Here is a 26,609-nt window from a genome sequence, read left to right as displayed (position 1 = left end):
AACACAAATTTCTTAAATCTCTTTTTATTAAAAAAAAAAGTCTCTTTTTATCATAGAAAGTTTAACTTTCTCTTGTGGTTATGATTAATATATTTTAATTTTTATTTGTTTATTTGTTTGTTTGTTTGTTTACTTATGTGGGTATTTTGTCTACATGTATAACTGCCCACCATAAGAGGACTTAGGATTCCTTACGCCTACAGTTATAGACAGTTGTGAGCTGCCATGTGGATGGTGGGAATTGAACCCAGGACCTCTAGAAGAACAGCTTTGGAAGAAGTGCTCTTAACTACTATCTCTCCAGACTCCATGACTGATTGGCATTGATATTTTTTTCTGGGTATAATAATCTACATTGGCATTTGTAGGTATCAGTCTAAGTTGTCTGCCTTTCAAAGTCTCCATTTAAAAGTCAGGTGCTATGGTGATGGGCCTGCCTTATATATGATTTGTTCTTTCTCCTTTGAAGCTTTCAATATTCTTTCTTTTTTCTGTACACTTACTGTTTTGATAATTCTGTGACACAGGAAGTATCTGGCCCTGTCTATTTGATGTTCTGTATGCCTCTGACACCATGATAGGTGCAAGATTTGTGAAGTTTTTTTCCCTATGATTTTGTTGAAAATATTTTCTGTGCTTTTTTGCCTAGGTTTCCTCTCTTTTATCTATACATTCATAGCTGTGTTCATTTTATAGAGTCCCAGAATTCCTGCATGTTTCATTCCTGGTTTGCTTGCTTGTTCACCTAGATTTAACATTGTATTTAACTGAGTGATCCAATCCACTACCTTCCTTGTCTTTGAGAACTGCTTTTCTCTCTTCTGTTTGACCCAATCTGCTGATGAGGGTTTTCTCTAAGCTTTTTATTTGACTTTCTAAGTTTTTCATTTTGAGATTTGTTTCAGTTTCGCATTTCTTCAGCGATTCTCTTTATTAAATTCTATTTTCATATCTTAAATTATTTTATTCAGTTGTTTGTGTTTTTCTATCTTCACTCAGATATTTGTTCCTATTTTTTGTGTGTGTGTTCTTTTAACATCTTTATGATTGCTGTTTTGAAATCATTGTCTTATGTATCAGCTAAGTTGTCTTTCTTGGGGAACATTATGATGAGAGCACTAATTTCTGGAGAAGACCTGTTGTCTTGGTTATTTCTGTTGTTTGTATTTTTGCAGTGGGACCTATGCATCTGTATTTAGGTGACTGGTAGTGTTTATTGATATAGATATCTTACAGATATCTTATCTCACTTTTGTTGAGTAGGTGTTTGAATCTGTATTTGTTGTTTTCTCAACTTTTCCAGGTGTAGACCAGCTAAACAGTGCTTTAAGTTCGGTCTTGTAGTGGTCCCAGATCAACCAGGAACAGGTATAAACCATCCAAAGAAGATTAATAGGTTTCGCTATCAATCTTCTTAGGTCTCTGGACAGATTGCTGGGTTCTACAGGTCCTGTCTTTGGTGGTGTCAGAGCTAGGTCACAGTAGGAGTGGGCAGTGCCTTAGAGGGATGAGTTATAGATGATGCCACACCATCCTCAGGCAGAGGCTTGTAGGGTAGATGCTGTGCTGAGGGTCCCTATCTAAGGTTGGATATAAGGTGTTACATGGTCCCAGAGTGGTATGATGGGTGAGTCTGCTTTATTTTTTTTAATATACACCAAGAACTTATGTATACTCATTTCCACCAGGCCACCACATATGTTCTACCATGAGATATGAGCCCCACCCTTCAGAAGCTCATATTCAAAAACACAGAAATAAAGTCTAAATTGGTGAATATCAATATTTTTTCAGAGTAATGAGCTTCTGTTAAGAACGGAAACAAAGGGTTGGAGAGATGGCTTAGAGGTTAAGAACACTGGTTGTTCTTCCAAAGGTCCTGAGTTCAATTCCCAGCAACCACATGGTGGCTCATAACCATCTATAATGGTGCCCTCTTCTGGCCTGCTTGTGTACATGCAAGCAGAACACTGTATACATAATAAATTTTTTTAAAGAATGAAAACAAACAAAAAAAATGTATTTTAGAGTGGGTAGTCAGGAGCATCCTTCCTGAAGTTGCAATGTGTAGACAAAGACAGGATTGACAAACAACAGACAGCTGTGTGGGCAGCAGAAGGGCAGCCATGCAGAGGGAGCAGCTGGTGCAAAAGCCATTAGGCTAGGATGCATTGGTATGCTATAGGGAGAGAGCAAACAGTGTGGCTAGAACACATGAAAGAGATAAGGGAGCTGGGAAGGGGCTGGCTCTAAGTGAAGCTATAGTCCAGGTGGGAGTAACACCCATTAAAACCGAAAGAGCTTCCCAGGCATCCTTTTTGGCTCTTCTGCCCAAGCCCAGCTGAGTTCTTCCTTCAGGGGCATCTTAAAAGGACCCACAAAACAGGCCAGCTACCAGCTAGGCTGGCATCTGGAGCTAGGTTCTTGCAAAACTTGATTTCTGAAAGTCAAGCTCAAACCTTGGATTGTCAGCTAGTCCTGCCCGAGTATATGCGGTGTGTTCTCCAACCTCAGCAACAGCCATTGTTCCCTACAAAGATGAAGAGCAAAGGCAGGGGCTCTTAGGAACATGAAATGAGACAACACACATCAACATTTGTCACTACAGCTGACACAAGTACCTGCCAGCCGGAAGCCAGCCATCGTGGCACTCACCTATAACCTCAGTACTCGGGAGGTGAAGACAGAGGATCACTGTCCCAGTTACTTTCCTATTGCTGTAACAAGATGCTATGACCAAGGCAACTTGTAAAAGAAGGCATTTAATGTGTGGGTTCATGGTCCCAGCGGTTAGCATCCATGGTCATCATGGTGGGGAACATGGTAGCAGGCAGACAGGCATGGAGCTAGAACACAATAGCTGAGAGCTCACATCTGATCCGTAAGCATCAGGTGGCCTGGAGACCTGAGAATGGCATGGGCCTTGAAACCTCAAAGCCCACGTGCAGTGACACACCTCCTCTGACAAGACCACACCTCCTAATCCTTCCCAAATAATTCTACCACCCGAGGACCAAGCATGCAAAAGTGTGAGACTATGGGAGCAATTCTCATTCAACTCACATAACCATGGGTTTCAATCCACCCTGGGATACATAGTAAGACTCAAAAACAAACAAACAAAAAACTCAAAAGAGCAAAAATGAAGGATCAGAGATATGCCATAGAGGTTAAAAGCACTTACTACTCTTCCAGAGGATCTGAGTTCAATTCCCAGCACCCACATGAGAAGTTCACAGTTACCTGTAACTTCCAACCCAGGGGTACCCTCTTCTGACCTCCATGGGCACATGTATGTATACGTGCATACCCTCACATAGATAGCCACATACACATATAATTACAAATAAAATAAATATTATTTTTAAAAGCCAAGTGTGGTTCACATACCTTTAGTCCCAGAACTTGGGAAGCAGACAGACAGAGCTACACAAAGAAACCATGTCTGGGTGTCGGGGTGGGGCACGAGGGGGGGGGGAGATGTGTTGGGTGGAATGGAAAGCAAGTGCTAAATCAACAAAAAACTCTTATTCTTTATGATAATGTTTTTGGCACTGTAAGAAGCTGTGTAGTTGATGAATCAAGAATCCCACCCTCTCAGGTGAAACCTACCTGACTCCTGTTTCAAAGGGCTTGCCTCTTATCTGGTTTTGGAAAAGCAGCCCAGTTTCCTGCGTGGGAGCTCAGGAATGCCTTCTCACTGTGGCCCAGGGAATGTCCTCCATTCAGCCTCTCACCTTTGATTCAGTAACTCCGTGCTGTAAGACTGATCGGCTCCCAATAGTCAGGCTCACTCAAGTGAGCCTTGGCCAGATTCAGCCTTGGCCCTTCCACCCTTCCCTCTATGTGCAGCTCATTTGAAAACCAGTAGAGAGGCCGTGTTGAACCTGAATGAGTTATCAGCTGGGCCCGCTTTGCCACAGACCCAGCTGGCAGCAGAGACAGATGTACAAGGCTTGAGTGACCTTCTATGCCAAGTCATTCCTGCCACTGACTGCAGCCAGACTACATGGCAATGGGAACTTGAAACAGCACCAGCTTATACTTGCTGCCCCCCACAATCCTACCACCTGCTGCATATGCCCTGTCATCTGAGGGAGATACAGCCTGAGACGTAGGGGTCCACAGATGCTGCCAGTATGCCGCAAGGGAAGCTGCAGAGTGGCAGGCTAGCTCTGGGAAATGTCACCAATTATTGCTTTTCCCATTCCGTGTCAACTCTCAGCTAGCAGACGTTCCAAGTGACAATAAAGTTATTTCCCCTTTTCCCAGGGTCCTGGACCCAGTAATAACATTGCCCCGAAGGGCACCGGGTCTGTCTTTAACCTTGCCCTCTCTGGCAGGTGTGTATTCTGGAGGCTTCTGGCAGCATCCTGGGGGTTGTGCGCTCCCTGTGTGTGGATGGCCGCTTTCCCTCCTGGGAGAGCGGCAGGCCCCCACTCAGGCTCAGCCATGCGGGTATCTCCTCTCCCCACGAGCTCCTCTGGAAACCCACTAAGTTATCTTAATTATCATCCCTCCTCGCTCTCTGCCAAGAATTGGGGAGATTTATAATTGGATCAGTCAAATATTTACTGTGGTTTGTTTCTTTGCCACTCCAGCTCTCGTAAAAGTTGCATTTTCGTGCCACTTTGGGGCATGACTGATGGCTCACAGGCACAGCCCTCTTGTCAGCCATGGTTATTTCTCCAAGGCCAGAGCAGCAGGAGGTGGGGGGGGCGGAGGGAGAGGGGGAAGGGAGGGAGGGAAGAGAGAGAGAGAGAGAGAGAGAGAGAGAGAGAGAGAGAGAGAGAGAGAGAGAGAGAGAGAGAGAGAGAACGAGAGAGAACTTTAAGGAAAAGAAATGATGTTTATTTCTGGATATTGTACTGTCCCCTTCTTTAAGCATTGTAACAGAGACACAAGCCACCTGTGCCTCTTCTGTTATTACTGGGTTACATGCTTCTAATGCCCTTCAGGGCAACTGCAGACCTGTTAGAATGTGTCACGCCATGACCTTTATAGTCAGCTAAGCAGAACATGCTCCCTGGGTGTCGCCGTTACCTGGATGGATTATTACAAGTCCCTGGAATAGAGGAACCAGCTGGTCCTAGTCCTGAGCCTGAGGTACCAGTCCTCAGTGAAGATGGAGCTCTTAGCCAGCCTTCTGGAAATGATGGTCTTACAGTATCACCCCTCTGCCAAGTTCATTGGCAAATCTCTGTCTGGAGCCACATCCTAGAGAGCAGAGTCCTCCTGAACCAGCAGGCCTCGCTGCCTCGAGGGTCCTCGCTAGCTCCTGGTCCCTGTCCTGGACTGCAGTCTCTGCACTTGGCTCCGCAGACCCACTTTGTGTTTCTGGACCTTCCCCGAATCAAAGTGGCAATGAATGGTGCCTGTGCTGTGTTAACCTCTGAATAGAGAACCCAGACGTTTGGCTGAAATTGGGTGTGTCAACTGGGACGCTCCATGGGCAAACTGGGAGAGACGCTCTACTGATAACAGAGTTGCAGCTTCAGTAACAGACAACTCTGCCACACGCTCCTGGGTGAGCCATCCTCTTCCGCCTGATGAGAAATGAGAACAAGGCTGGAATCTGCTGCCATCTTGGGGAGTACGCAGGAAAGGAAAGGCAGAATGGAGCTGGGGAATCCATGACGCCTGCCGAAGGGACGCGTCACCATTTCAGAGGCTGTTTCACCAGTAGTTATGGACAGACGGTTCCTCGACCAATTCCGGGGTCTCCTCTGGGTGTTCATTGTCACATCCAGGCCACAGCTACCCTGGGCACTCAGGAAAGAGAGGTGTGTGAGAATGCATGGGGCACCTAGAGACAGCACTAGAAGGATGCTGTGGCTTGTGCACCATTGTCCTATGTGGCCATATGCTCAGCTAGCAAGAAAGGGACTACAGAACCATGGTGACCACAGAGGCTACCAGGTTACAGTGTCAGCAAGGGAAGGGAAAGGAAGCAGGCTAAGGGACAAAGCCTGCACACCTCATCTATCACGCCAAGGAGCTAGGAAGCATCTCTCAAATCTTGGGGAACGTCTGGGAATTTTCAGATGTCTGGCCCACCACAGCCACAGTCACACGCATGTTCTGACTGGTCATTCCAGGCCGGCTACAGCTCTGCTCTTCTCTCCCACTCAAGACAGCACCACGGAAGACGGCAGCAAAAGTGATCACTGCAGACAAAATTTCACTCCGTTCCACCTCCGTTTCGCTCCACATCGAGGCATTTACAAACTTGCTATTTTATTAACTTGATATTTAACAAACGTTTATTGATCAGCTTCCGCTGCGGGCAGATTTGATAGAGAAATGGCTTTTCATCGAGGTAGCTGAAGTAGCAACCGCACGGTTTGCACCCACAGCACTCGGAGTTCCAGGCACCACACACATCAGTTCAGCTCCATTCTTAGAGCTGCATTTTTGCTGCGGACACCGTGGTCATGCCTGTTGCAAGGACAAGAAGACAAGAGGCACAAGCCTTTGATAGCTTACACAGACTCCCAGCAAGCAAGTGGAGAGCAGAGCTCAGAGCCTGACCCAGGCAAGCGAACCCTGGGGTTGTCACTCTAAACACTGAAGCAGGCACTGAGTCGTCCCTGTGCCTGCAGCTTACATCCTTCTGTGTGCACTAATGACGGGCATAAGAACAATTGTGTCATTTAGGGAATGATAAGATAAGAGCTTCGGAAGTGATGAAGGACATAAAGGGACTCAGAAGTGAGGCGCACGGGCCACCGTATCTCATCTCACCCTCCCGTCCATGCCTTGTTTGAGAACCCACGGCTGGCAGATTACCCCTTAAATGAAAACTGCCCTCTAAACCTCCACAGAAGGACTCCGAGGAACCAGGCAAAATAAATGTCCTTCCTCTATTCTGAAAAATGCCCTCTCCCCTCGTCATTTGATTGGCTGGACAACAAGACCCGCCACTAGTCCTGAGCCATTTCTGTGTCCCTCGGCTGGCCAGCCAGTTCTGCACCAGATGACTAATGCCCAAATTAGTCATGAGCAATGGCTCCATGCAAGTGATCACCTTCCCCAAACTTGCCCTCATGGGGGTGATAACTCGGACCCCAAATGAAGCCTATTTTTCTCACCTCCCCACCAAGGAAGTTATAGCCATCGCTCCAGCTGACAGCAGTCTGTAGACACCAGTGCTCATGGTCGGACATTTACGAGGTTGCTAGGGAACAAATGCTTTGGTTACAAAGGTCTTTGGAAGCAGTGTTAGTTTGTCACATCCCTCCAAATCATTTATTTCAGCCCATAAGGACAATGGCGACCAACTGAGTACAGGGCAGAGGGGAGCTCCGTACAAACACTTATTTACTGAGTTGTGGGCCATTTCTTCTTCCCAGAAGTAGCCATCTCACTCCCCACATGGAAACTAGAGCCATGTGCTACTTCCATTAGGTGGTTCTTCTGATCTCCAAATAAGTGGCCCTTTTTAAATTCTTATTATCTCCCCAGCACTGCCCTAAGAATTAGCTTGTGTCATCTTGGTAACTGTGTTCCTGAACTTCAGGTGTCACCACCCCTGAGAATAAAAACAGACTGTATGTCAAACGACAGCAAGTGTGGAGTCAGAATTCAACCCTGGCTTTGTCTAATGGCAGATGGTCTTTGTCCTTAGGACCACCGATTCTTTTGTTTACAGAAAATCATGTTTCCAATGGAAAATGGACAATTCTGATGAGGGAGATGTCAAGTTAGGCAATTCCTGGAGCGTTTAGCTATGAACTTGTGACGGGGAGTTATGGTTGATTTCTGCAATGTATGAAACTCTTTTCATGGAAGGGAAAGTAGAGAGCGCTTAATCCTACAGAGTTTTGTTTGTTTCATGTTTGTTTTGTTTTTGTTGTTTTCCCTGCCAAAGTTCCTCACACTGGGTCTTCTCTGGAAGTCAGAATGCAAGGGACTGTTCTCTGCCGTGACTTCAAGTTTGTGAGATTAGTCCATTTCTACTGGGGATTTATCGATTTTCTTGTCAACAGGAAGAAACATTGGCGTCGTCTTCTTTGCCTGCCCCTGCATCTTCCGTGTCCAGCCCACAGGCAACTCCTGGCTTCTCTCCCTTATAATCTCCCTCCAGTGCCTACTCCTCACGTACTGCCCTCATCAAACTCTTCACCTCACACATGGCTGTCTGCAATCTCGACTTTCTAACCAGTTTTCTGACTTACTTTCATTCCCTACAGAATATCTCATATCCCACCTCCAAAAACTAATTCCTCAAAAACATCCCTTTATCATCAGTCACTGCTCCAGAGTTTTCAGTGGCTCCCACTCTCCTGCCAGAAGACTTCACTTGGTACTTAGAACAAGTTTGTCTTGTATAATGCTAGATCCTTCTATTCCCTCATGCCTAGAAATCTTAGCTGTCTGATCTGTATTGCACTCATCTCTAGCTGCTTGGAAACTGGTTTTCATTGAAACAGAATTCAGCATTGAAATGTAGGTTTATTTAAGCCCAGGAACTATCATGCTATAAACATCAGAGCTGAATGGAACTTTCTCCAAACCTTTGCTTTCCCACTTAGGAGGTCTATGACTTTAAACAAAATGCTTGGAGTTTCTGAACGTTGGTCTCCTATACATGAAAAATGTGGACACAGCTCAGCCTGTAAAGTGCTATTTAGCATGGGAAGGACCGTGGGTTCTGTATATAACAACAACAACATAGAGAGGGGGTGCAAAGGGGGGAAATCCTTGCAATTGAATGATTTTTTTCATTATTTCGGAACTATAGGTGAAAGTTTATGACCAATCGTAATAAGATTAATAATACAGAGTAGGTATATACTAGTGGAAGCACACTTGCCTAGCATGCATGTAACCCTGTGATGGGTTATCAGCATTATAAGACATAAATAAAAATTAAATCAGGAGGATTGGCAAGCACCTATAAATCTAGCTGCTTAGGAAACTGAGGCAGAAGGATCACAAGTTCAAAGACAGCCTAAGAAACTTATCAAGACTCTGTCTCAAAATAAAAATGAAACAAGGATGGAACTACAGCTCAGTATCAGACAGCATTTGCCTGGCATCTGCAAGGCCTTGGGTTCAAAACCCAATACCATAAAAAATAAATTAATACTAACCATTATTGGCATGATGAATCGTAGCTGATACTGTTGTCACGATTTATGTTGCTTATTTTATTTTTGAGTGCATAATTTAAAAGTCCTTCTCCGCTAGCTGATGGGCAGAAGGGCAGTGCTGGCTGAGGGTACAGGTCCAAAATTGGGTTTATATATTGCCCTCTCTCTTGTTCCCCAGTATGACTTCATGGAACGCCTGGATGGAAAGGAGAAGTGGAGTGTGGTAGAGTCGCCCAGGGAACGCCGGAGCATCCAGACCCTGGTGCAGAATGAGGCCGTGTTCGTGCAGTACTTGGATGTGGGCCTGTGGCACCTAGCCTTCTACAATGATGGCAAGGACAAGGAGATGGTTTCCTTCAATACGGTCGTCTTAGGTAGGTTTGGGGTCCCTGAGGGGAAGCTTTGTCAAGGGTGGGGGGTTGAAATGATGGGGGCTCTCTTTGGACAATTTAGCAACGCTGACAGTGTCTGCTGCATGTGAGGACAAACCAGTATCTTACAGAGTCTCTGCAGTTCTGTGTACTGGGCTCCACATAAACCTGCAAGAGTCACTACTGGGCCTAAGGATGCTCACAAGTGTCTGAATCAGACAGCTGGCGCCAAATACTGTGCATCCAAGCTGAGTATAATAGTTGTTTCTCTATTGCTGTGACAAAACACCATGGCAAAGGCAAGTTCTAGGAAGAAGGGTTTATTTGGGGCTTATGGTTCCACAGGGGTAAGGGTCCTTCGCCATCACAGTAGGGGAATGTGGCAGCAGGCAAGCATGGCAGCTGGAGTTGGAAGCTGAGAGCTAAGGCCTCACATCTCCAATAGCAACCAAGAAGCAGAGAGAATGAACTCCAAATGGCACAAGTCTTTTTGAATGGAAACCTCAAAGCCCATCCCCGGTGGTATACTTCCTCGGCAAGACCATACCTCCCAAGCAACTAGGGACCAAGTATTCAGGTGCCTGTACTGTGGGGGACACTCATCCAAATCACCGTATTGAACAGATACCTGGGCTTGTAAATGCCTCCCTTTCTGTCTCATAAAACAGAGACAATGCCATTGTCACTTCCCAGGCTTCTGTTAGGAATAAAGAAAACTTTTTTTTCTCTAGTGTATAGCAGAGCCAAGAAACACTGGCCGTTTATACCAGCTCTAACCTCTTAAAAATTGAGAATATGTCAAAATAGAAGAGGCTCCTTTTTTAACTTAAAAATACATCGGGGAAAAGATACCAATGTTTTTAAAAGTCATATATTTATTCCCAAGTAGGCAAGCCTCAAAATGCTTTAATTCAATGCTTGTCACTTTGAACATGTTTTAGGCCTGCTTTTCATTAAGTATGAAGACAAGAGCTTAGGTTTAATCCAAAATTGCCTCTGCTGCATGCGTACAAACCCCCAAAAGGGTGATTACTTGTAAAGAATCACATTTTCTAGAAAACTCTCAGAATTTTAACATTGGAAGGAGCGACCATCACCATCCATGCGGTTCTGAGTTTCCATCTCCAGCTGATGATAACTGATCTGCACTGAAGCTCCATGAGCCTGCAGGTGGCTGTGCCATCCCACTGAGGAATAAACTGAGCTATGCAGAGCTAACTGAGGCCTCAGACCCCAAGATACAGGCGAGAATGGCCTTACCTTCTGGGCTTTATGCAACATCTTTCCCCGGTGTCATGTCACCCCAGCCACTTTTAACTGTGTATTCAAGATTCCCTGGAGAGGTCTGGACTTAGTGAATTCATGAAAAGGAGACCTCAGATAGCATGACTGAGCCCCAGATTCTCTTTCCCACACTGTAGCTGAATGAGCTGCCTGGGAAGATGAGATGATCACCCCAAAGGCTGATGTAAAGACCACCATGAATGAACTACATCTGAGAGCCTGTGACTTTAGGAAAGCACCTTGAAACATTGTTTATGTACTTGGTACACAGTAGAATTCCTCTTTGGGCCCCACAAGGGTTTTTTTTTTTTTTCAAGGAATTTTCTGTTCTTAAAAGGTCTATATAATCCAACCTGAATGTTAGGCTACAGTTCTTTGTCACTGGCCGCTTCAGAATTGTACAAAATCACAAAGTTTGGATAATGACCATAGGTCTAAGGTTGATCCTTATTTCATTGCTAAGGAAAAATGGGCCCTCCCAAGGCTAGCCAAATGTTCAAGTGTAGGAGTTGGCACACTGTAGCCCAGGGGCCGAATCTGGCCCACTGCCTGTTTTTATAAATAAAGTTTTATTGGCACACGGCCACATTCATCTGTTTGCATGTTGTGTGTGGCAGCTTTCCCACTGTTACAGCAGAGCTGAGTGTTGCAACAGGGACCATATGGCCCACAGAGCCTAAATAGTTACTATCTGTCCCTTCACAGGAAAAGTTTGCCAACCTATGCTCCAAAGCCATGTCATAACTTAGTCTACTGAAAGTCATAGAGGAAGCTCCCAACAGATGGGAAATCTCTAGAGTGGTGTTAGGTCCCAACAGGGGAGTAAAGTAGAACAGCAGAGACTAACTCACTACAGGAAGAAACAAGAAACAGATCTGGGACTAGAGAACATGATGGGAAATTACTTCCTTTTCACCACCTGGTATTTAAATTCTGAAGGTACATGACAGAGCAGGCAGTAGACAGCAGCTGGCTTCGTCGGGAGGCTTGGAGAGATGGTCACCAAAGCAGCAACACAAAGTGCTGGACCGCAGCCTCACCCCTACTATGTGCCATTGGTGTCCTTCAGCTTACCCAAACCACAGGCTAGCCATAGTGATAGGGAAAGGGAGTGTCTCTCTGTCCTTTGGAGGTGGAGGATGCCAAAGCTAAGAGGATGGAAAAGGACCCACACAAGGCCACAAGACCAGTGAGGTGAAGTCAGAACGCAGACTTCCCACAGTTGTGCTCTTAATCGGGAACTTCTTTGGGTTGTAGCCAAACACATCCATCCCATTCCCCTGAACCACCAGCTTTCTGGGGGCCCGGTTACCTTGTAACAGCATCTGCCCCTGTTTCCTCACCCTGTGTGAACACAGACAGGTAGTGTAAAGATTACCCTACCCCACCCTCTGTAACCATTACCCTCCCTGCCTGTCAAAGCTGGAAATAGCAATTCTCCCCAGAGAATCTTTCTCATCAATGCTGTAGCTCAGAGAGAGAGTCAACGGTAATCAGCCTAATAGTTGGGCAGACATCTTGATAGAGCAATGATAGCAATTGGCCTGAAATGTGTGGAAAGAACAGTGTTTTATTTGGTCCGGAAGTTCTTTCCCATATACCTATCATCAGAACATCCTCCATTGAGAGCAGCCAGGACCAAGAAAACACCCTCAATGGGAAACAGAAGGAAAGTGTTAGGTGGGTGGCAGGCGATCTCACTAAGTATACCCGGGGACGCTGCCTTCTCTGGAGATGCAGTCTGCCTTGCAGGAATGAGCATCCTCCTGGGAACCACGGAGGGGTGTTCTAGAAGCTTGGGGTGATCCTCCACTGTGTACAACCCCAGTTCCTAGGTCTGGGAAGAGCTCAGTTGTAGTTGCCTGCCTGGCATGTGCAAAGTCCTGGCTTCAAATCTCATGACCACAAAGAACAATAACGAAAACCCTCTAAATTCCTGGGCATGCCCATATCTCCACTGTTTATTCCACACTAGCACATGAACCATGTTGATTCAAAGATAGCAGTCATGTGTAATTGAGAAAGGGACTGAAAAGGCAGTTCTTTCATAATTTAGCATCTCTGTATAGGTCTCCCTGACCCCCCAAAAAAATCTATAAAAAATGCTGTAAATATTCAAGCGCCGGAAAAGTAATATAAATGTTCCACAAATATTGAGTAGCCTCCATTACAGTTTCTGTTCAATCTACCTTCTGTACCCTTTTAAGCGTGCGTACATGCATACATTAGCACACATCTGTGACCTCTCACCTAGTATTCACTATATACTGGACACTGAAAACCTCAGAGACCAGTGGCATCTGGCCTCATCCTGGTATCAGGGAGGGAGGTGCTTGGGGAAAAAAAAAAAAAAAAAAAGATAAACTATCCCAAGCCAGTGAGATAAATGACAGGAACAAAAGAGACACAAAGCTCACCCTGAGGACGGAGAAGGAAAAAGCCACCATGATGCTGAATGACATTTAACCTCAGACATAAATGTCCCAGCCTTGAGACAAGTCGAGAGTAAGCACAGACCTCTGTCTCCTTATCTAGAATCATGGTGGTAAGGAGCTTCCTAGCCCTTTGCTTCTTTAGGCCTGAAGATATAAAGTCAGGAACCGGGCACACTGGTCCCAGAGTGATCCAATTCTACCAAAACACCCAGCTACCTGTGATCAATGAGAAACAGTCCCTATGTCACAGTGGGAGCAACTTCCCTAACTACATGCTGAGTGATGGCATTCTTCTATTTAGAACAGTCATGTGTTCCCAGTAGCCCCAAGACAATATCCAACTTGTCTGGTGGACTGTGAGGTCCTAGATAATCTGCCTCCCCACGCCCTGCCTAGACTTCTCCAAACTCATGTCTCTCTGCTTTGGGATCACCATCTCCAGTCATGCTGGATTCAGTTCACTTCTTTCTCACCTCGGAGCCTTTGCATAAGCTATTCCATCAACCTGGAATTCTCTTCCACCAGTTTCTCATCAGCCTTTTATAGGCTGATGGGCACCATAGAAAGATGGTGGCCCACCTCACCCACCTCCTTTAAGGGGCTTCCTTCTGTTAATCTGGAATATCTTACTCTCTGCAAAGAACTTACTATCATTTTTACTTATGTGTTTGATTGGGGGAAGCAGGGCTTCTTATACTCTCTGCAACAGTGGGAAGTATACAAGAGGAGAGACTATATTATTCTACAAGGGCATGTCAGTTCCTTGCATATAATAGATGCTCAGTTAAGACACTGAGCCGTGTGTTGAGAATGACAGGTCTGAGTTCTTGCCCTAAGTAAAAAGCTAACATATTTGCCATCACTCTTCCCTGGGCATCATCAGAAGACATTAGGCTGCAGGGTGAGGTGAGGAGATGTCTCAGCCAGTAAAACACTTGCCATGCAAGCATGAGGACTTGAGTTCAATTCCTAACATTCCACATAAAACTCCAAGTGTGGGCACCTGTAGTCTAAGTGCTGAGGACACGGAGTCAAGAGGATCCCTGCAGGTTGCTAGCCAGCCAGCCTAGCAATATCAGCGAGCTCACAATTCAGAGAGAGAAAAATCTAAGGTGAAAAGCAATAAAGACAGCCAACACTGACCTGCAGCTGCCACATGCACATACATGCTCATGTATGCCACACACACACACACACACACACACACACACACACACACACAACTCCAGGATCACAGTGCAGTGCAGATTCCATTCCCTAATGTCCACAAGGTATCAGGGAGAGGGCCTGGTGACCGTACACATACAGAGCATTGCCTTGCATGAGAGAATCTCTAAGCTTACTAATGCTGGGTCTCAGCATGGGTAGTGACCACGCTTATCTTTTACCCCAGAGAGAGACATTCTCTATTAATCCTGGTGATCCTGTCCTTTACTCTGTAGAGATATTTCCTTTGTCTCCCTAGGCCATACATAGACAGCCTTGAAAAGATGCTCTGGAATATTCCAGGATACAGCAAGTGTATAGACCTCTGCTCCCGAAACACATAAGAACAGAAGCAAATGGAGAAAGAACAGTCCTCCAACCCTATGTGAAATTTCTGACTTTTGTATCTGCAGAAACACCCAATGTCCTTTGACTAAATGATGAGCTCACGAAACACACGGTACCTTTGCATGCTTCCCAGCCCTTTAAAGAGCTCACGCAAAGAAGCTGCAGCTGAGCTGTGAACTCCTAGAGATCGAGAAAACTAGCTCTATAGTTTTTTTTTAATGTAGCTTTGGAAAAGAAAAAGAAAACAAGGTCTACTTGTTGAGTTTCCTCAGAGTGCCAGAAACTAAGAACGGGCCTAAGAAGTGAAGTACCATAGAAAGATGACCAGAATGTAGAATGTGAGCGCTCAGTACAGGGAAGGAGTGTATGAGGAACTAGGCTGCAGAACACACATCCTGGCATCTCTTATATGACTCCTTCATGGTACCCCATCACTGGTTCACCACCCTCCTTTCCTGGGATTGGATCATGTCATATGTCGGGCCTACTGGCTTATATATTTTCTTTTTACCATCTTAGACGTCTGGGGTCTGAAAGCTTAAATGTGGCTTGCTTTAATTTAAAAAAAAAAAAAAAAGTGATTATTTTGAAAGAACATGCTCATTTCTGTGTCCATCTGAATCAACGTGAAAAAGTCACAAAATGACCCCTGAAAATATGTAATGAGAGTATGAGGAGAAGGCAAACCATGAATAAGATGCTTGTATAGGGTAGAGCAAGCACAGGCGAAGTGCTGCTCATGGAAAATAAGGACCACAAAAACTAAGTTTAAAAGGCTGTTAGGGGGGTGTGGCCATAGAGAAGGCTCAGAGGTCAAGAGCACTGGCTGTTCTTCTAGAGGACCCAGGCTCAGTCCCCAGCATCCACATGGCAACTCACAAGCATCTATTACTCTAGTCCCAGGGCATCTGACTCCTTCTAACTCCTTCATGACACTGCATGGACATGGTACACAGACACGCATGCAGGCCAAACACCCACATACATAAAAGACTAAACAAAAAAGTCTGTATAGGTCCCAAAACCTGCTTCTTGTAGAATCCTGAAACATGCATAGGTAAATACAAGACTTAAGTATAGCCACACATGACTTACGACAAGGACACACTCAAGAGCCATGTCATTCTCACCAAGTTGAGAAGGCTGAGGGAGCACTGGCCCTCGCTGCCATGTATGTTATCCAGCACCAAACAAAACAAACAAACAAACAAACAAACAAAAAAACCAACCATTTCATGCAGCTCATAACTGGGTTTGGATTTTTCATATCATTCCTAAAGGCAGAGAATTTTTGCAACACAAGCTTGAAATTAGAAGCACCTGCCTGACCCTCTGAACCTGAGGCTAGACGCTTAGATCTCATATTTCAAGCCATAGCTTGAATTGGTGGAGTAACTTCCGGGGGAAAGCGTGCCAGACAGGGAAGGCATAGTGCCCAAAAAAACTTGTCAGTATCCAGATGTGGAAAATTCCAAAGTAAAATCCAAATAGAGAGCTTCTTCTAAAACAAAACAAAACCAATAGAAAAGAGCAAAGGGGAGCTAGAGAGATGGCTCAGCAGTTAACAGGCACTTTTGCTCTTGTGGGGGGAGGGGCTGGGGGGAGGGGTGGTCCTGGGTTTGGTTCGCAACACCCACATGGTAGACTCACAACTGCCTGTAACTCCAGTTCCAAAGAATCCAACACCCTCTTCCTGGTTTCCATGGATACCACATGCACACAGCGCACTGGTGTAAAAGCATGCAAAATACTCATACACATAAGATAGAAATAAATCTTAATAAAACAAAATAAAAACCAGGCCATATCCTCCCTGTGGTCCAACGTGGGTTAGCACTGGACCATGTTTTACTCAGAATGTCCTTGACCTACCTTCCCTGTTCTCTCACCTCACTCACCCTCAGTCCTCACCACCACCACCACCACCACCACCACCACCCCTTTTGGGTCCTTACAAATGGCAGGTGACTGATTACTAAATAACTGCACAAGAGCAGAGGAGAAGGTCATTGTTCAATCTCTCTCTTGCAGATTCAGTGCAGGACTGTCCACGTAACTGCCACGGGAACGGCGAATGCGTGTCTGGACTGTGTCACTGCTTCCCAGGATTCCTAGGTGCAGACTGCGCTAAAGGTACGTGTCACCCCTTCCCTGCAGTGGGGTGAGAAAAGGAGTACCCAAGTTGCTTTCCCAATAAGTCTTCTGCGCCCGCCCATAAACCCACGCACAAGCAAAGGGTCCCCCTTGGGCAAGGAACGTGTTTTGATATATACGGTAAGCAGTGGCCAGTGTGCCTATAGGAGTAAGGGAGTGAGCCTTGGCACTGAGGTGTGCTGAGAAGAAAGATTTGCTAAAAATGAGATGGTCGGGTTTCCTGTAAAAGCAGAAGTGAATTACCATCACTCCTTTCTTATAATCATTAGCTTCTATGTAATGGAAGATTAAGCATCTCAGGGTTAGTAAATTTCATTCATTCTGGCCAGCTACACTCTTAATCTAGGAAGTGCTATTTATCTTCGTGGAATCGGTTTTAAATTGTATTATCAATTTATCTAGACTACTTTGCAAAGAATGGCTGGGGCCTTGGGATTCTTGGGGGAAAAGGTAACTTAAGAAAGGAAATGGCTCTCTAAAGAACTCTCTAAACAACTTAGGAGCTACACACCTGGCTTTTTAAAAGAGACCTTCAGTGTGACTTTGATGTGGCTCTCAGGGCCAAGTATTACTGGGGGCACAAGTACACACACAGATATCCAGAAGAACACAAATGTGTTCGCAAAGTGTTGTGTTGACCCTTTCTGTTTTCCTTTGATTAAAATATGAGGTACCGCCTACATCACAGCGTGCCCAGCCACCCATAGGCAAGTGTGGAAAACAATAATGGGACATTAAGAGACCTCTCTCAGCTTGGATTTTCTACTCTCAACTCTGCCTTTACACAGCTCTGTCTGTTCCTTCGTGACCTAGTGCAAGTCAGGCAGCATTTCTAAACATTGGCTTCCTTATCTAGAAAAGGGTGCATTCCTTCAGAAAGTTCAATTTGAGTAGTGTAAGGCACATAGAAAATAGAGCTTTAGTAAGCACACAGTACTCAGTACTAAGACAGTAGGAAGTTGGACTAGGACTAAGGAGTCTCAGTAGGGTACATTGTAAGGTACCAAAGGGATTGGGTTTTGTTGCTTATTTATATTTTAATTTATTTATATATTTAAATTGTCTTTGCATCACCTTCATTTGTATTTCACTAAAAGTTACCTGCCTTGACATTAATAGTCACTAAAGCTGCTACATGCTAAATACCATTCCTCTGTCCAGCCCTCAAAACTCTTGCCCTAAAAAATAATAGCTCGATACTGTCCATAGATTAACGACTTGAGATTTCCATCCCAATGAGTATTTAGTGTTCAGTGACTAAAGCTTTTCTATCCTTAAAGCCCTGGCATTGGTGGCCATTCGTGTGACACTCATTTCTAAGCCATCTCATCTGTCCCACAACAAACAGGCTTAGTCAACTCATCAGATATGGAAAGCTAAGAAACATGAAGTCTGTGCAGTTTCCTTAGCTGTGTTTCAGCAGGTCCCAAGACACAGGGACACGACCACAAGGATAGACCATCGGTTTTTTCCAGTGCTGGCTCCAAGGGGTCGGGGGAAGGGCGGCAGTTGACCCTGCATTGCCATGTCGAGTGCTTTTCCTAGTGAAGGCTTGAAGGAAGGCAGACCTCAATATCATCTGAATGGCTTTTCTTGTGTAATCTAATTTTCCTGGGAGTGAAGGCATTAATGAGAGGAAGGACTGAGTCGCCCTTTTATATGTGGCTGCAAATGGGCTGAACACTCAGCTGCACGGGCTGTGTGCTGTAAATGTGTATTAACACTGACACACATCGATGTATTATTAATCCTAAGAACCATGTGTGCTCTGACTGCACATCCAGTTACTGGCCTTTCAGACCCAAGTACCCAGCCATTTAAGGACTCTCCACTCTGAATCCATTTGCAGACGCGTGTCCATTCCGCATTATGGATCTGTAATGGAGTGTGCATTTAGCTGCTTAAAAGGACTCCCAGTGTGTGTTTTGCATTCGCCACCTGTGCTGTGGCTGGGTGCACCCTCCAAGTGTGCATTAGCCATGGTATATAATTGATCCTTGTGGAACAAATATTGAGTGGCTGTTAAGAGGAGTTTATTCCTTCCTACTCAATGGCTGCTCCTGAAATCGGGCTTTGAACTTGTATGCATATTTTAATTTAACTGTTGATGCATGTGATGGGTAAAATTGAGGAGCTTAAAGAATGAAATTACCTTCCACTGTACCCCTCATTTATTATAGGCAAAGTTGGTTTAAGAGTACGGGAAGCAAGTACCTGCCTCTCTGCCCTAAAGGTGCTTCTCCCTCGGTGTTTTTTAAGTGGCCACGGATCAGATTACTTTGTTATGAGCCATGTATTCTCTCTTCTGATTCTAAGCCCCTTTTTTCCCAAACTTTGATCTGTAGTGTACCTATCTACTGCTTTTTGCCATCAGTACTTTTACTAACTTACTGTTAAATCAATTCACTATATAGTTTGGGTTTGTTTGGTTTTTTTAATTATTATTGTTGTTGTTTTGTTGTTTTGTTTTGTTTTGTTTTAAGAGCTGTACCAAAAGCAAAGGTGAAGAAAGATTAGAATTGATTGTCATCAATATGAAATATGAATGTCCCTTTAAAAATAACCAGAGACTTGCCAGATGGCAGGGGTATATGCCTTTGATCCCAGCACTTGGGAGGCAGAGGCAGGTGGGTCCCTGAGTTTAAATCCAGTCTGGTCTATAGAGCAAGTTCCAGGGCAGCCAGGACTACACAGAGAAGCCCTGTCTCACAAATATATGTTGGTTTTGTTGTTGATTGTGTTGTTTGTTGTTCTTTCATAACCAGACACTCATCTTTCCTACCACAGTGAGTATCTGCGCCAAGTTGTCATCTTTACCATTTAGGACTCATTAGGAATCCAGCAGTGAGGGCTGGGGCTTTAGCATAGAGTGATTGTCTCTCACATGCAGTCATGAGGCCCTGTGTTCAATCCCCAGCACTGCAAAACAAAACACAAACATCCAACAGCAGACCTGTGTGTCCACGCAAAGCCTGGATTCTTAGGGAAATCCAAGTTGAAGCACCTCATCCCATAGAGAATGACAGGATGCCTGTGTGAAAACAGACTCACAAACAGGCTTCAGCTGTCTGGCCAGCTTCCAGCAGGGCAAGTCTAATCCCGGCACCTGGTGCTCATCTGATGCTGAAGCCTGCACACCCCACCCCACTCTCAAATACTAAGTATGTACCCGAACGCTGTGCAAATTTGCAAATTACTGAATGCATGCTATCACATTTGTCCACACAGCAGCAATGTGACACGAGTCATATTTTTACCACTATTCCCATGCCAAATATTTTAAAAGTTTTTTTATATTAAAGTCATCTTAGGAGCTGGTGAAGATGGCTCAGTAGGTAAAGGTCTTTGCCAATGATACTGAAAACTTGATGTCAATGCCAGGCATAGCAGGATAAGAGGACTGATCCTAAAAGTTATCTTTAGACTTCCATACATGTACACACACACACACACACACACACACACACACACACACACACACACACGTAAATATAATTTAAAATTTTTTAAGTAAAACTGGATACAAAAACAAGTTATCAAAATAGATTTTCCATATGGAGTCCCCCACTCCTGGTCTCTATAAGGTCAACATTTTCTATTTAAATTTAAAAGCCAGAAACTTAAGGCCCATATAATGATTTCAACTGATTTATAGATTTTTTTTTTTGTTGGTGGTGGTGATGGGGGTTGTTTTTTTTTTTCCAAGACAGGGTTTCTCTCTATAGACCTGCCAGTCCTGGACTCGCTTTGTAGACCAGGCTGGCTGTCCTGGACTCGCTTTGTAGACCAGGCTGACCTCGAACTCACAATGATCATCCTATCTTTGCCTCCCTAGTGCTGGGGTTAAAAGTGTGCGTCACTGCACCCAGCTTGATTTATAGACGTTTTTCTCCACTTCTGCTTTTCACACCTGGTTTGTGATCTTGTGCTTTGTTTCATGATCATGGCCCCTTAATACAGTGGGTCGCCATCCCTTTTGGGGTGGGGGGGGCGGGTCACATGTCAGGTATTTACATGATGATGCATAACAGCAGCAAAATTACAGTTAGGAGGTAACAACGAAATAATTTTATGGTTGGGGGTCACCACAACACGAGGAGATGTATTAAAGAGTCATAGAATTGGGTAGATTGAGAACCATTGCCTTGGTCCCTCAGATCCATCTAACCCATGATAGTTAAGTATTCTTCTTGTGTTTCATGGCCTTGACCCATATGAACAGCTCTACCTGGGCAGTTTGTATACATTTCTCAGGTTGGCTCTGCCTGGTGTATTTTGTGATTAGATTAAAGTTGTGCATTTTACATACTATGTACCCCTCAGTGTGTCATATCAGAGATGAATGAAGCTCCTGTTCAAATACGAAGAAATGTTAAACATGGTTGTATGAGTGTGCATGTCTGCCTTTCTCTCTCAGCGTTTTGCTCAGGCAAAATGGGCTAAAGGCCCAACTCCCTTGGTATGGAACAGGCTTGTCAGTGACTAGGGCAAGTCCCGATCACAAACAATCTTTGAGGCCAAGAAGCTCCAGTGTTAGCAGGGAGTAGACTAGGGCTGATAAAGGAAGGGTCATAGGACTAGCAAGGGCAGTTGGTCCTCAGCCTCCTGCAGCCCACAGCAGCATGACCCCTCTCCTGGCTGTGGCCTGCCATCACTTTTCCTTCTTTCTGGATTAAAACACTGCAGATGCCCGGAGCACAAGGTCCACCCTCATCAGGAATCCATAGCACCTTTGTTCTTGCTCTGACAGCTGCACCCTGGATGCCTTGGGTTCTGCCAGTCTGCTAGCGTAGGCAGCCAGCAAACTCGGGCCCTCCTGCCAGGGGGAGAATTTGCCACGTTAGCAGGCACAATTCCCATCACATCCAAGCGACCTGGTATGTGTCCAAGTGACAGAAATACAGATTTACTCTCTTGACCTCACACTGTGCACCCCATGCCCTCAGATGTGCAGCGCAGGCAGCCGTTCCTTGTCTTCTGATAAAAACTGCCAGTCTGCATCAGGCGTCTGAAGCTCATCCTTCCACAGAGCATGGGGACCATCAGCACACATTTGCAGAGCACTCATTCTGCACCCCCTACTGTCCTGTGGCTCCCAGGGGCACTGAGGTCAAAGTGGACCTGACCCTCACTAGGAAGGAACACTGGCTGCTTCTAATATGACACTACAAGTCAGTTGAAGGAATTTAACCATGCAAATGCCTATTACATGCGTACTAGGAGAACACTGGTGCATGAAAAGCCAGAAACACGAGGTGTCCAAAGCAGTCCTGGGTCCTGCTTCCAGAAGCACGTAGAAAACAAGGGGCTCATTATGCCACATTGTGGTGAGAACTTTGAGTGTCCGGGTTTTCCTAAGGAGGAGGTCTGCAAGTCTGTGAAGCACAGAAGAGGAATGTTGTAAGCGGCTGAGTCTTTCGAGATCCTTCAACACAGCCTTGGAAATCACACTGGAGGAGGAAGATGAATAGAAGAGGTTTATCATACCAGCAGGCCTAGAGAGGGAGAGCCAGCAGACCACACCACACAGAGGCCACATGTTAGCAGGGAGGTGACTCGTAGCCCCGGGAGTGAGATCAAACAGGTGGGATAGAGAAGTTGAACCCATGGTCAAGTGCACTTACTGGGAACCCAGCTACAGCACTATAGCAGAAGGGTGAGGGGACCTCAGTGATGACTGGATGTTCCAGGCCCCACCGATAAGGGATGGGCAAGAAGGGCCCACCTTGATCACACAGGTACATGTGGTAGCCTGGGCCAGGTGCTCACAGCCTCTTTGTGGGAATGCTGTACCTTGAAGAAGAATTGACAGTTCCTAAAGTTGATTTTTTTTTTTCCCCTTGTTGTTTTGAGAGACAGTCTCATATAGCCCAGGCTGACCTTGAGCTCCCTTTATACCTTGAATCTTCTTCCCTCCACATCCTAGCTGCTGAAATTATAGGTGTGCACCCCCATATATGGTTTTTTTAACTGAAGGATATACAGTTTAGTGAGTGTTTATGAAAGCAGCCAGTTAATAAGAAGAGGAAGAGAAAAATCTTAAAGAAACTACCATGAGGAATGATGTACACTATGACACAGACAGAAATCTGCTCAGATTCTGAGTTTCAGGGAAATGCCATTTATTCCCCCAGCAGTTTATACCCTTTCCCATCGGTTGGTCCTCTAGACCAGCTATCACCCCACTTCTCATCCAAGTTATGGCTCACCCTCCAGCTTTCCTGCCGTGGCCTTCCTCATGCATGGCTGTTCACTGTTTTAAAGCTGTTGTTAGGGGCTGGGGCCTCTGAGCTATTACTCCTTTTGCTCTTACTTTTATTCCAAGTCCTTGCATTGACTTCGCCTTTCCTAGACTTGTAGGCAGAGGCTCCCTGCTTTTCAGAAGTAAGCCGAGGCTGCTGAGCTCTCAGCTTAAACTCCTCCGGCTCTTCTAATGGCTTATCTGGGCTGAACTGGAGGCTCCAACCCACAGTAGAAGTGTAACAACCCCGAGCCATAGCTGTTAGGTAACGTGAATTTAATAGCTGTTAGAAACGACAACTCCCGCTGCCAAACAGCTGTCAATGGAGGCCCAGAAATGCAACATGCATGGGATCATAAAGGGTTTTTTTGTTTTTTTGTTTTGTTTTGTTTTTTGTCTGTTTGTTTTCCCTCCTGGGGTAAGGCTCTACTCCTACCCAGCTCTGTGGGACCTTGAAAAAGAAGGAGCAAGGGTGTTTCCATTTCCTCCTAACAGGCAGATGTACCCCCAACTACCCGGTCCCTCTTGACCACATTCTAGTCCTTTAATAGAGCTGTTACCATGATCATCATCATCACTGACACTCATTGAGTTCTTACTGTGTGAAGACCACTGCTCTGAGAAGCTGTATAATTGTCACACTGAATTACCACCAGCCCTGTTGTACATGATGACTGCCTTAGAGATAAGGAAAATGAGGGACCCAAGAGACTAAGTAACTTGCTACCATTACCCAGATAGAAAGTGTTAGTGCTGAGATTTGAACCAAGAGTCAGGTCTAAACTCTTCACGGTAGAGCAGCCATGAGATGGGCCTCAGAAGAGATGAGAGATAACAAAGGCGCAGCTTTTGCAGTGTGTGTTATTAGTATGCATAAGGGCACTGATTTTTAATCTGGTGGAGGGGGCGGAGTGAAGAAAATAAACAAGTGTTTAAGGATTTACTAAACAAAAATGGTAGAGCCACAGTTTGAAACCAAAACCATTGGACGCCAACCCTGGTGCTTTGCCATGGCCCCTCCGTTACATCTCTCCACCCTGTCTTTGTCTCCGTTCCCAATTTGGTACCCAGGACATAGTATTGCACTTGCTAGGATGTCTGATGACTTCAAACTAAGGGACAAGGCTAACAAAGTTAAAACATTGCTGGACATGTGACCAGTGTGAGTCCTGGAGAACACACAGTGCTCATTCGTCAGAGTAATCACGCCCGTGACAGCCAGACCCAGGGTGGGTGGCAGGAGCATGCACAGGCTAGGGGTAGATAATATAAAAGAAACAAGTGCTTGCAGAAAAGAGACACCACTTACTTCACATCTCATGTGTGCTTTCAGAAAGGTGAAGTGGTAAATGCAAAAGCTACGTACGGAGTTGGGATTTGCTTGATTTCACTCTGTGCTCCTTGGTTAACTGTGCCCGTTTTGGACGATCACTTGGCCTCCCTGAGCCTCGGTTTTGCTTTCTATACAACGGACACAGTTGCCTTGCTGGGGAACATATCATAAGCACTGCAGAGTGTGTAGAAGTATGTCACACTCCAGGAATGTTGAGTTAATCTGCACAGCAAGGAGAAAATGAGATCACATGACAGGGGCAGATTTGGGGGATGTGACCCTAATGGCCACAGGTGAATGTACTGTTTAGTACACACCCTGATTCCAGGCAAGCCACAGCTCTCTAAGCCCTGACAATAAGCACTGCCAGCAACCTAGACAGGCTGTCCCTGTGACTGGCTCATCCCCCTTATCTGCTTTCCTGTCCCTTCTGTTTGACAAGGAGAAAGGACAAGCCCTCAGCTCCTTCCAGACAGCAGGGGGGCTTCTCCCACCACCACAGAAATACCTCCTTCAGAGCATCCTTGGAAAAGAATCATATTGCCCATTGCACACTGGCGTCATTCCCTCATGAAATGTGCTCCGGTCCCATTTAGCCTCCCTGGGTTGCTTCTGCCTCCCTCTGCCACCCCTGAATGCAGATGAGCCTGGATCAGGGCTGCTGCCCCCAGAATATTCCACAGCCTGTTGCAGCTTAACAACCCAATCCTTCCCCCTCCTCCTTCCCACCCGGGGCGGGCGGGGGGGGGGAGGGGCTGAAGAAGCAACTGCTCAAGGATTTCTTGGCAGCTAGACCCAGGAGGAGGGGCTGGAAGCAGGTGTGTACCCAGAACATGTTCTGCAGCAAGTGACTGAGCAGCCATACTGAGCAAAGTCACGTTTAGCTGACTAGTACAAGGATAAGTGCTACCACATATCAAAGATGAACTACATCCGCCACCGCGCAGAGCGCTTCTCATGAATGATGTGCCTTCTTTTCCTCCATGTGCGTTATCTTTATTTCACAGCTAAGGAAACTGGATCTCAGGAAAGACAAGCGAGGGTGTTTGGGAGGTTTATTTATTTGTCTTTTTTTTTTTTTTTTTCCCCCTTTTGTGAGACAGGGTCTCACTCGATAGCCCAAGATGGCCTAGAACTTACTATATAGTCATGTTTCAAACTGGTGGCAATCCTCCTGCCTCGCCCTTCCAAGTGCTAGGATATCAGGCATTTGCCACTATGGCCCCGACCCCAACCCCCACCCCTCCCCCCCCCACCTCTGCCCCACCCCCACCCCCTTTCCAGGTGATGTTTTATAAATACTCTGCCACTTGTTTAGTGATCCCCAAATGTGGAACCTTGTTGAATCATCTCAGCACACGAGCTACTGGCCGCTAGGCACAATTTCTAATTCAGTAAATCTGTAGCCTCCAGAGCGTGTTTGGTTCCCAGAGTTCCCAGCGGGAGGGCAGACCTTTTGGCAGGTGACTCATACTCACTCATTCAAGGTTGAGTATGAATCTCGCTCTCGCTGGAACTCTGCTGAGACTGCCCAAGGAGACTCCGATGGATCTCCCAGGTTACTTTGCTTTTGAAACAAACCACAAACAGCTTCTCTCTCTCTCTCTCTCTCTCTCTCTCTCTCTCTCTCTCTCTCTCTCTCTCTCTCTCTCTCTATCTATCTACCTAAACCACTTGGTTTAGCAGAAGAGTCCCAGAAGACAGGGTCTTTAATCCCAGGGAGGAGAATGGGGCCCAATGGACTAGAAGAAGCCCCATTGTTTCAGAATGAAACACAGGAAACAATCGAGTCTCTAGAAAGGATGTAGGCTGGGTTGGGGGACAGATAGTCTACCCTGTAACTAGTTGGAACAATTTTCTCCTAATGAAAATAATAGTAATAAAATAATATCTATTGATTTCTTACCATGAGCCAGGTCCCACCAGCATTATTTCATTTCTTTCAATTTCCACAAGAACTCTATCGAGTGGTCCAGGAGTCTCACCTCCCTTTAAAGTTAAAATAAGCTTAAAGTATCTGGTCACACAACTGGGGGGTGGGGGGGGGGTAGGGGGGAAGAGACAACAGGAAACTCAGCCTAGTTCACAAGCTAGCTCCGTCGAGAGAGTCCCTCTGCCCTGCTGTAGAGACAGGTATACACA

At 45.6% G+C, this 26,609-nt stretch overlaps 1 protein-coding gene across 12 annotated transcripts in view; it reads left to right on the top strand.

Moving 5' to 3' along the window:
* Positions 1-26,609, top strand: part of Tenm2 (teneurin transmembrane protein 2) — a 1,156,123-nt gene that overhangs the window by 985,035 nt on the left and 144,479 nt on the right. For all 12 annotated transcript variants that reach the window (XM_051167370.1, XM_051167369.1, XM_051167371.1 and 9 more), the window contains 2 exons: positions 9,274-9,469; positions 16,771-16,872. In XM_051167370.1, coding sequence (XP_051023327.1) covers positions 9,274-9,469; positions 16,771-16,872 — 298 coding nt within the window. The remainder of the gene's footprint in view (positions 1-9,273; positions 9,470-16,770; positions 16,873-26,609) is intronic.

This window comes from Acomys russatus, chromosome 25 (assembly GCF_903995435.1).
Source record: "Acomys russatus chromosome 25, mAcoRus1.1, whole genome shotgun sequence".
NCBI lineage: Eukaryota > Metazoa > Chordata > Mammalia > Rodentia > Muridae > Acomys > Acomys russatus.
This window is presented reverse-complemented; position numbering and strand designations above follow the sequence as displayed.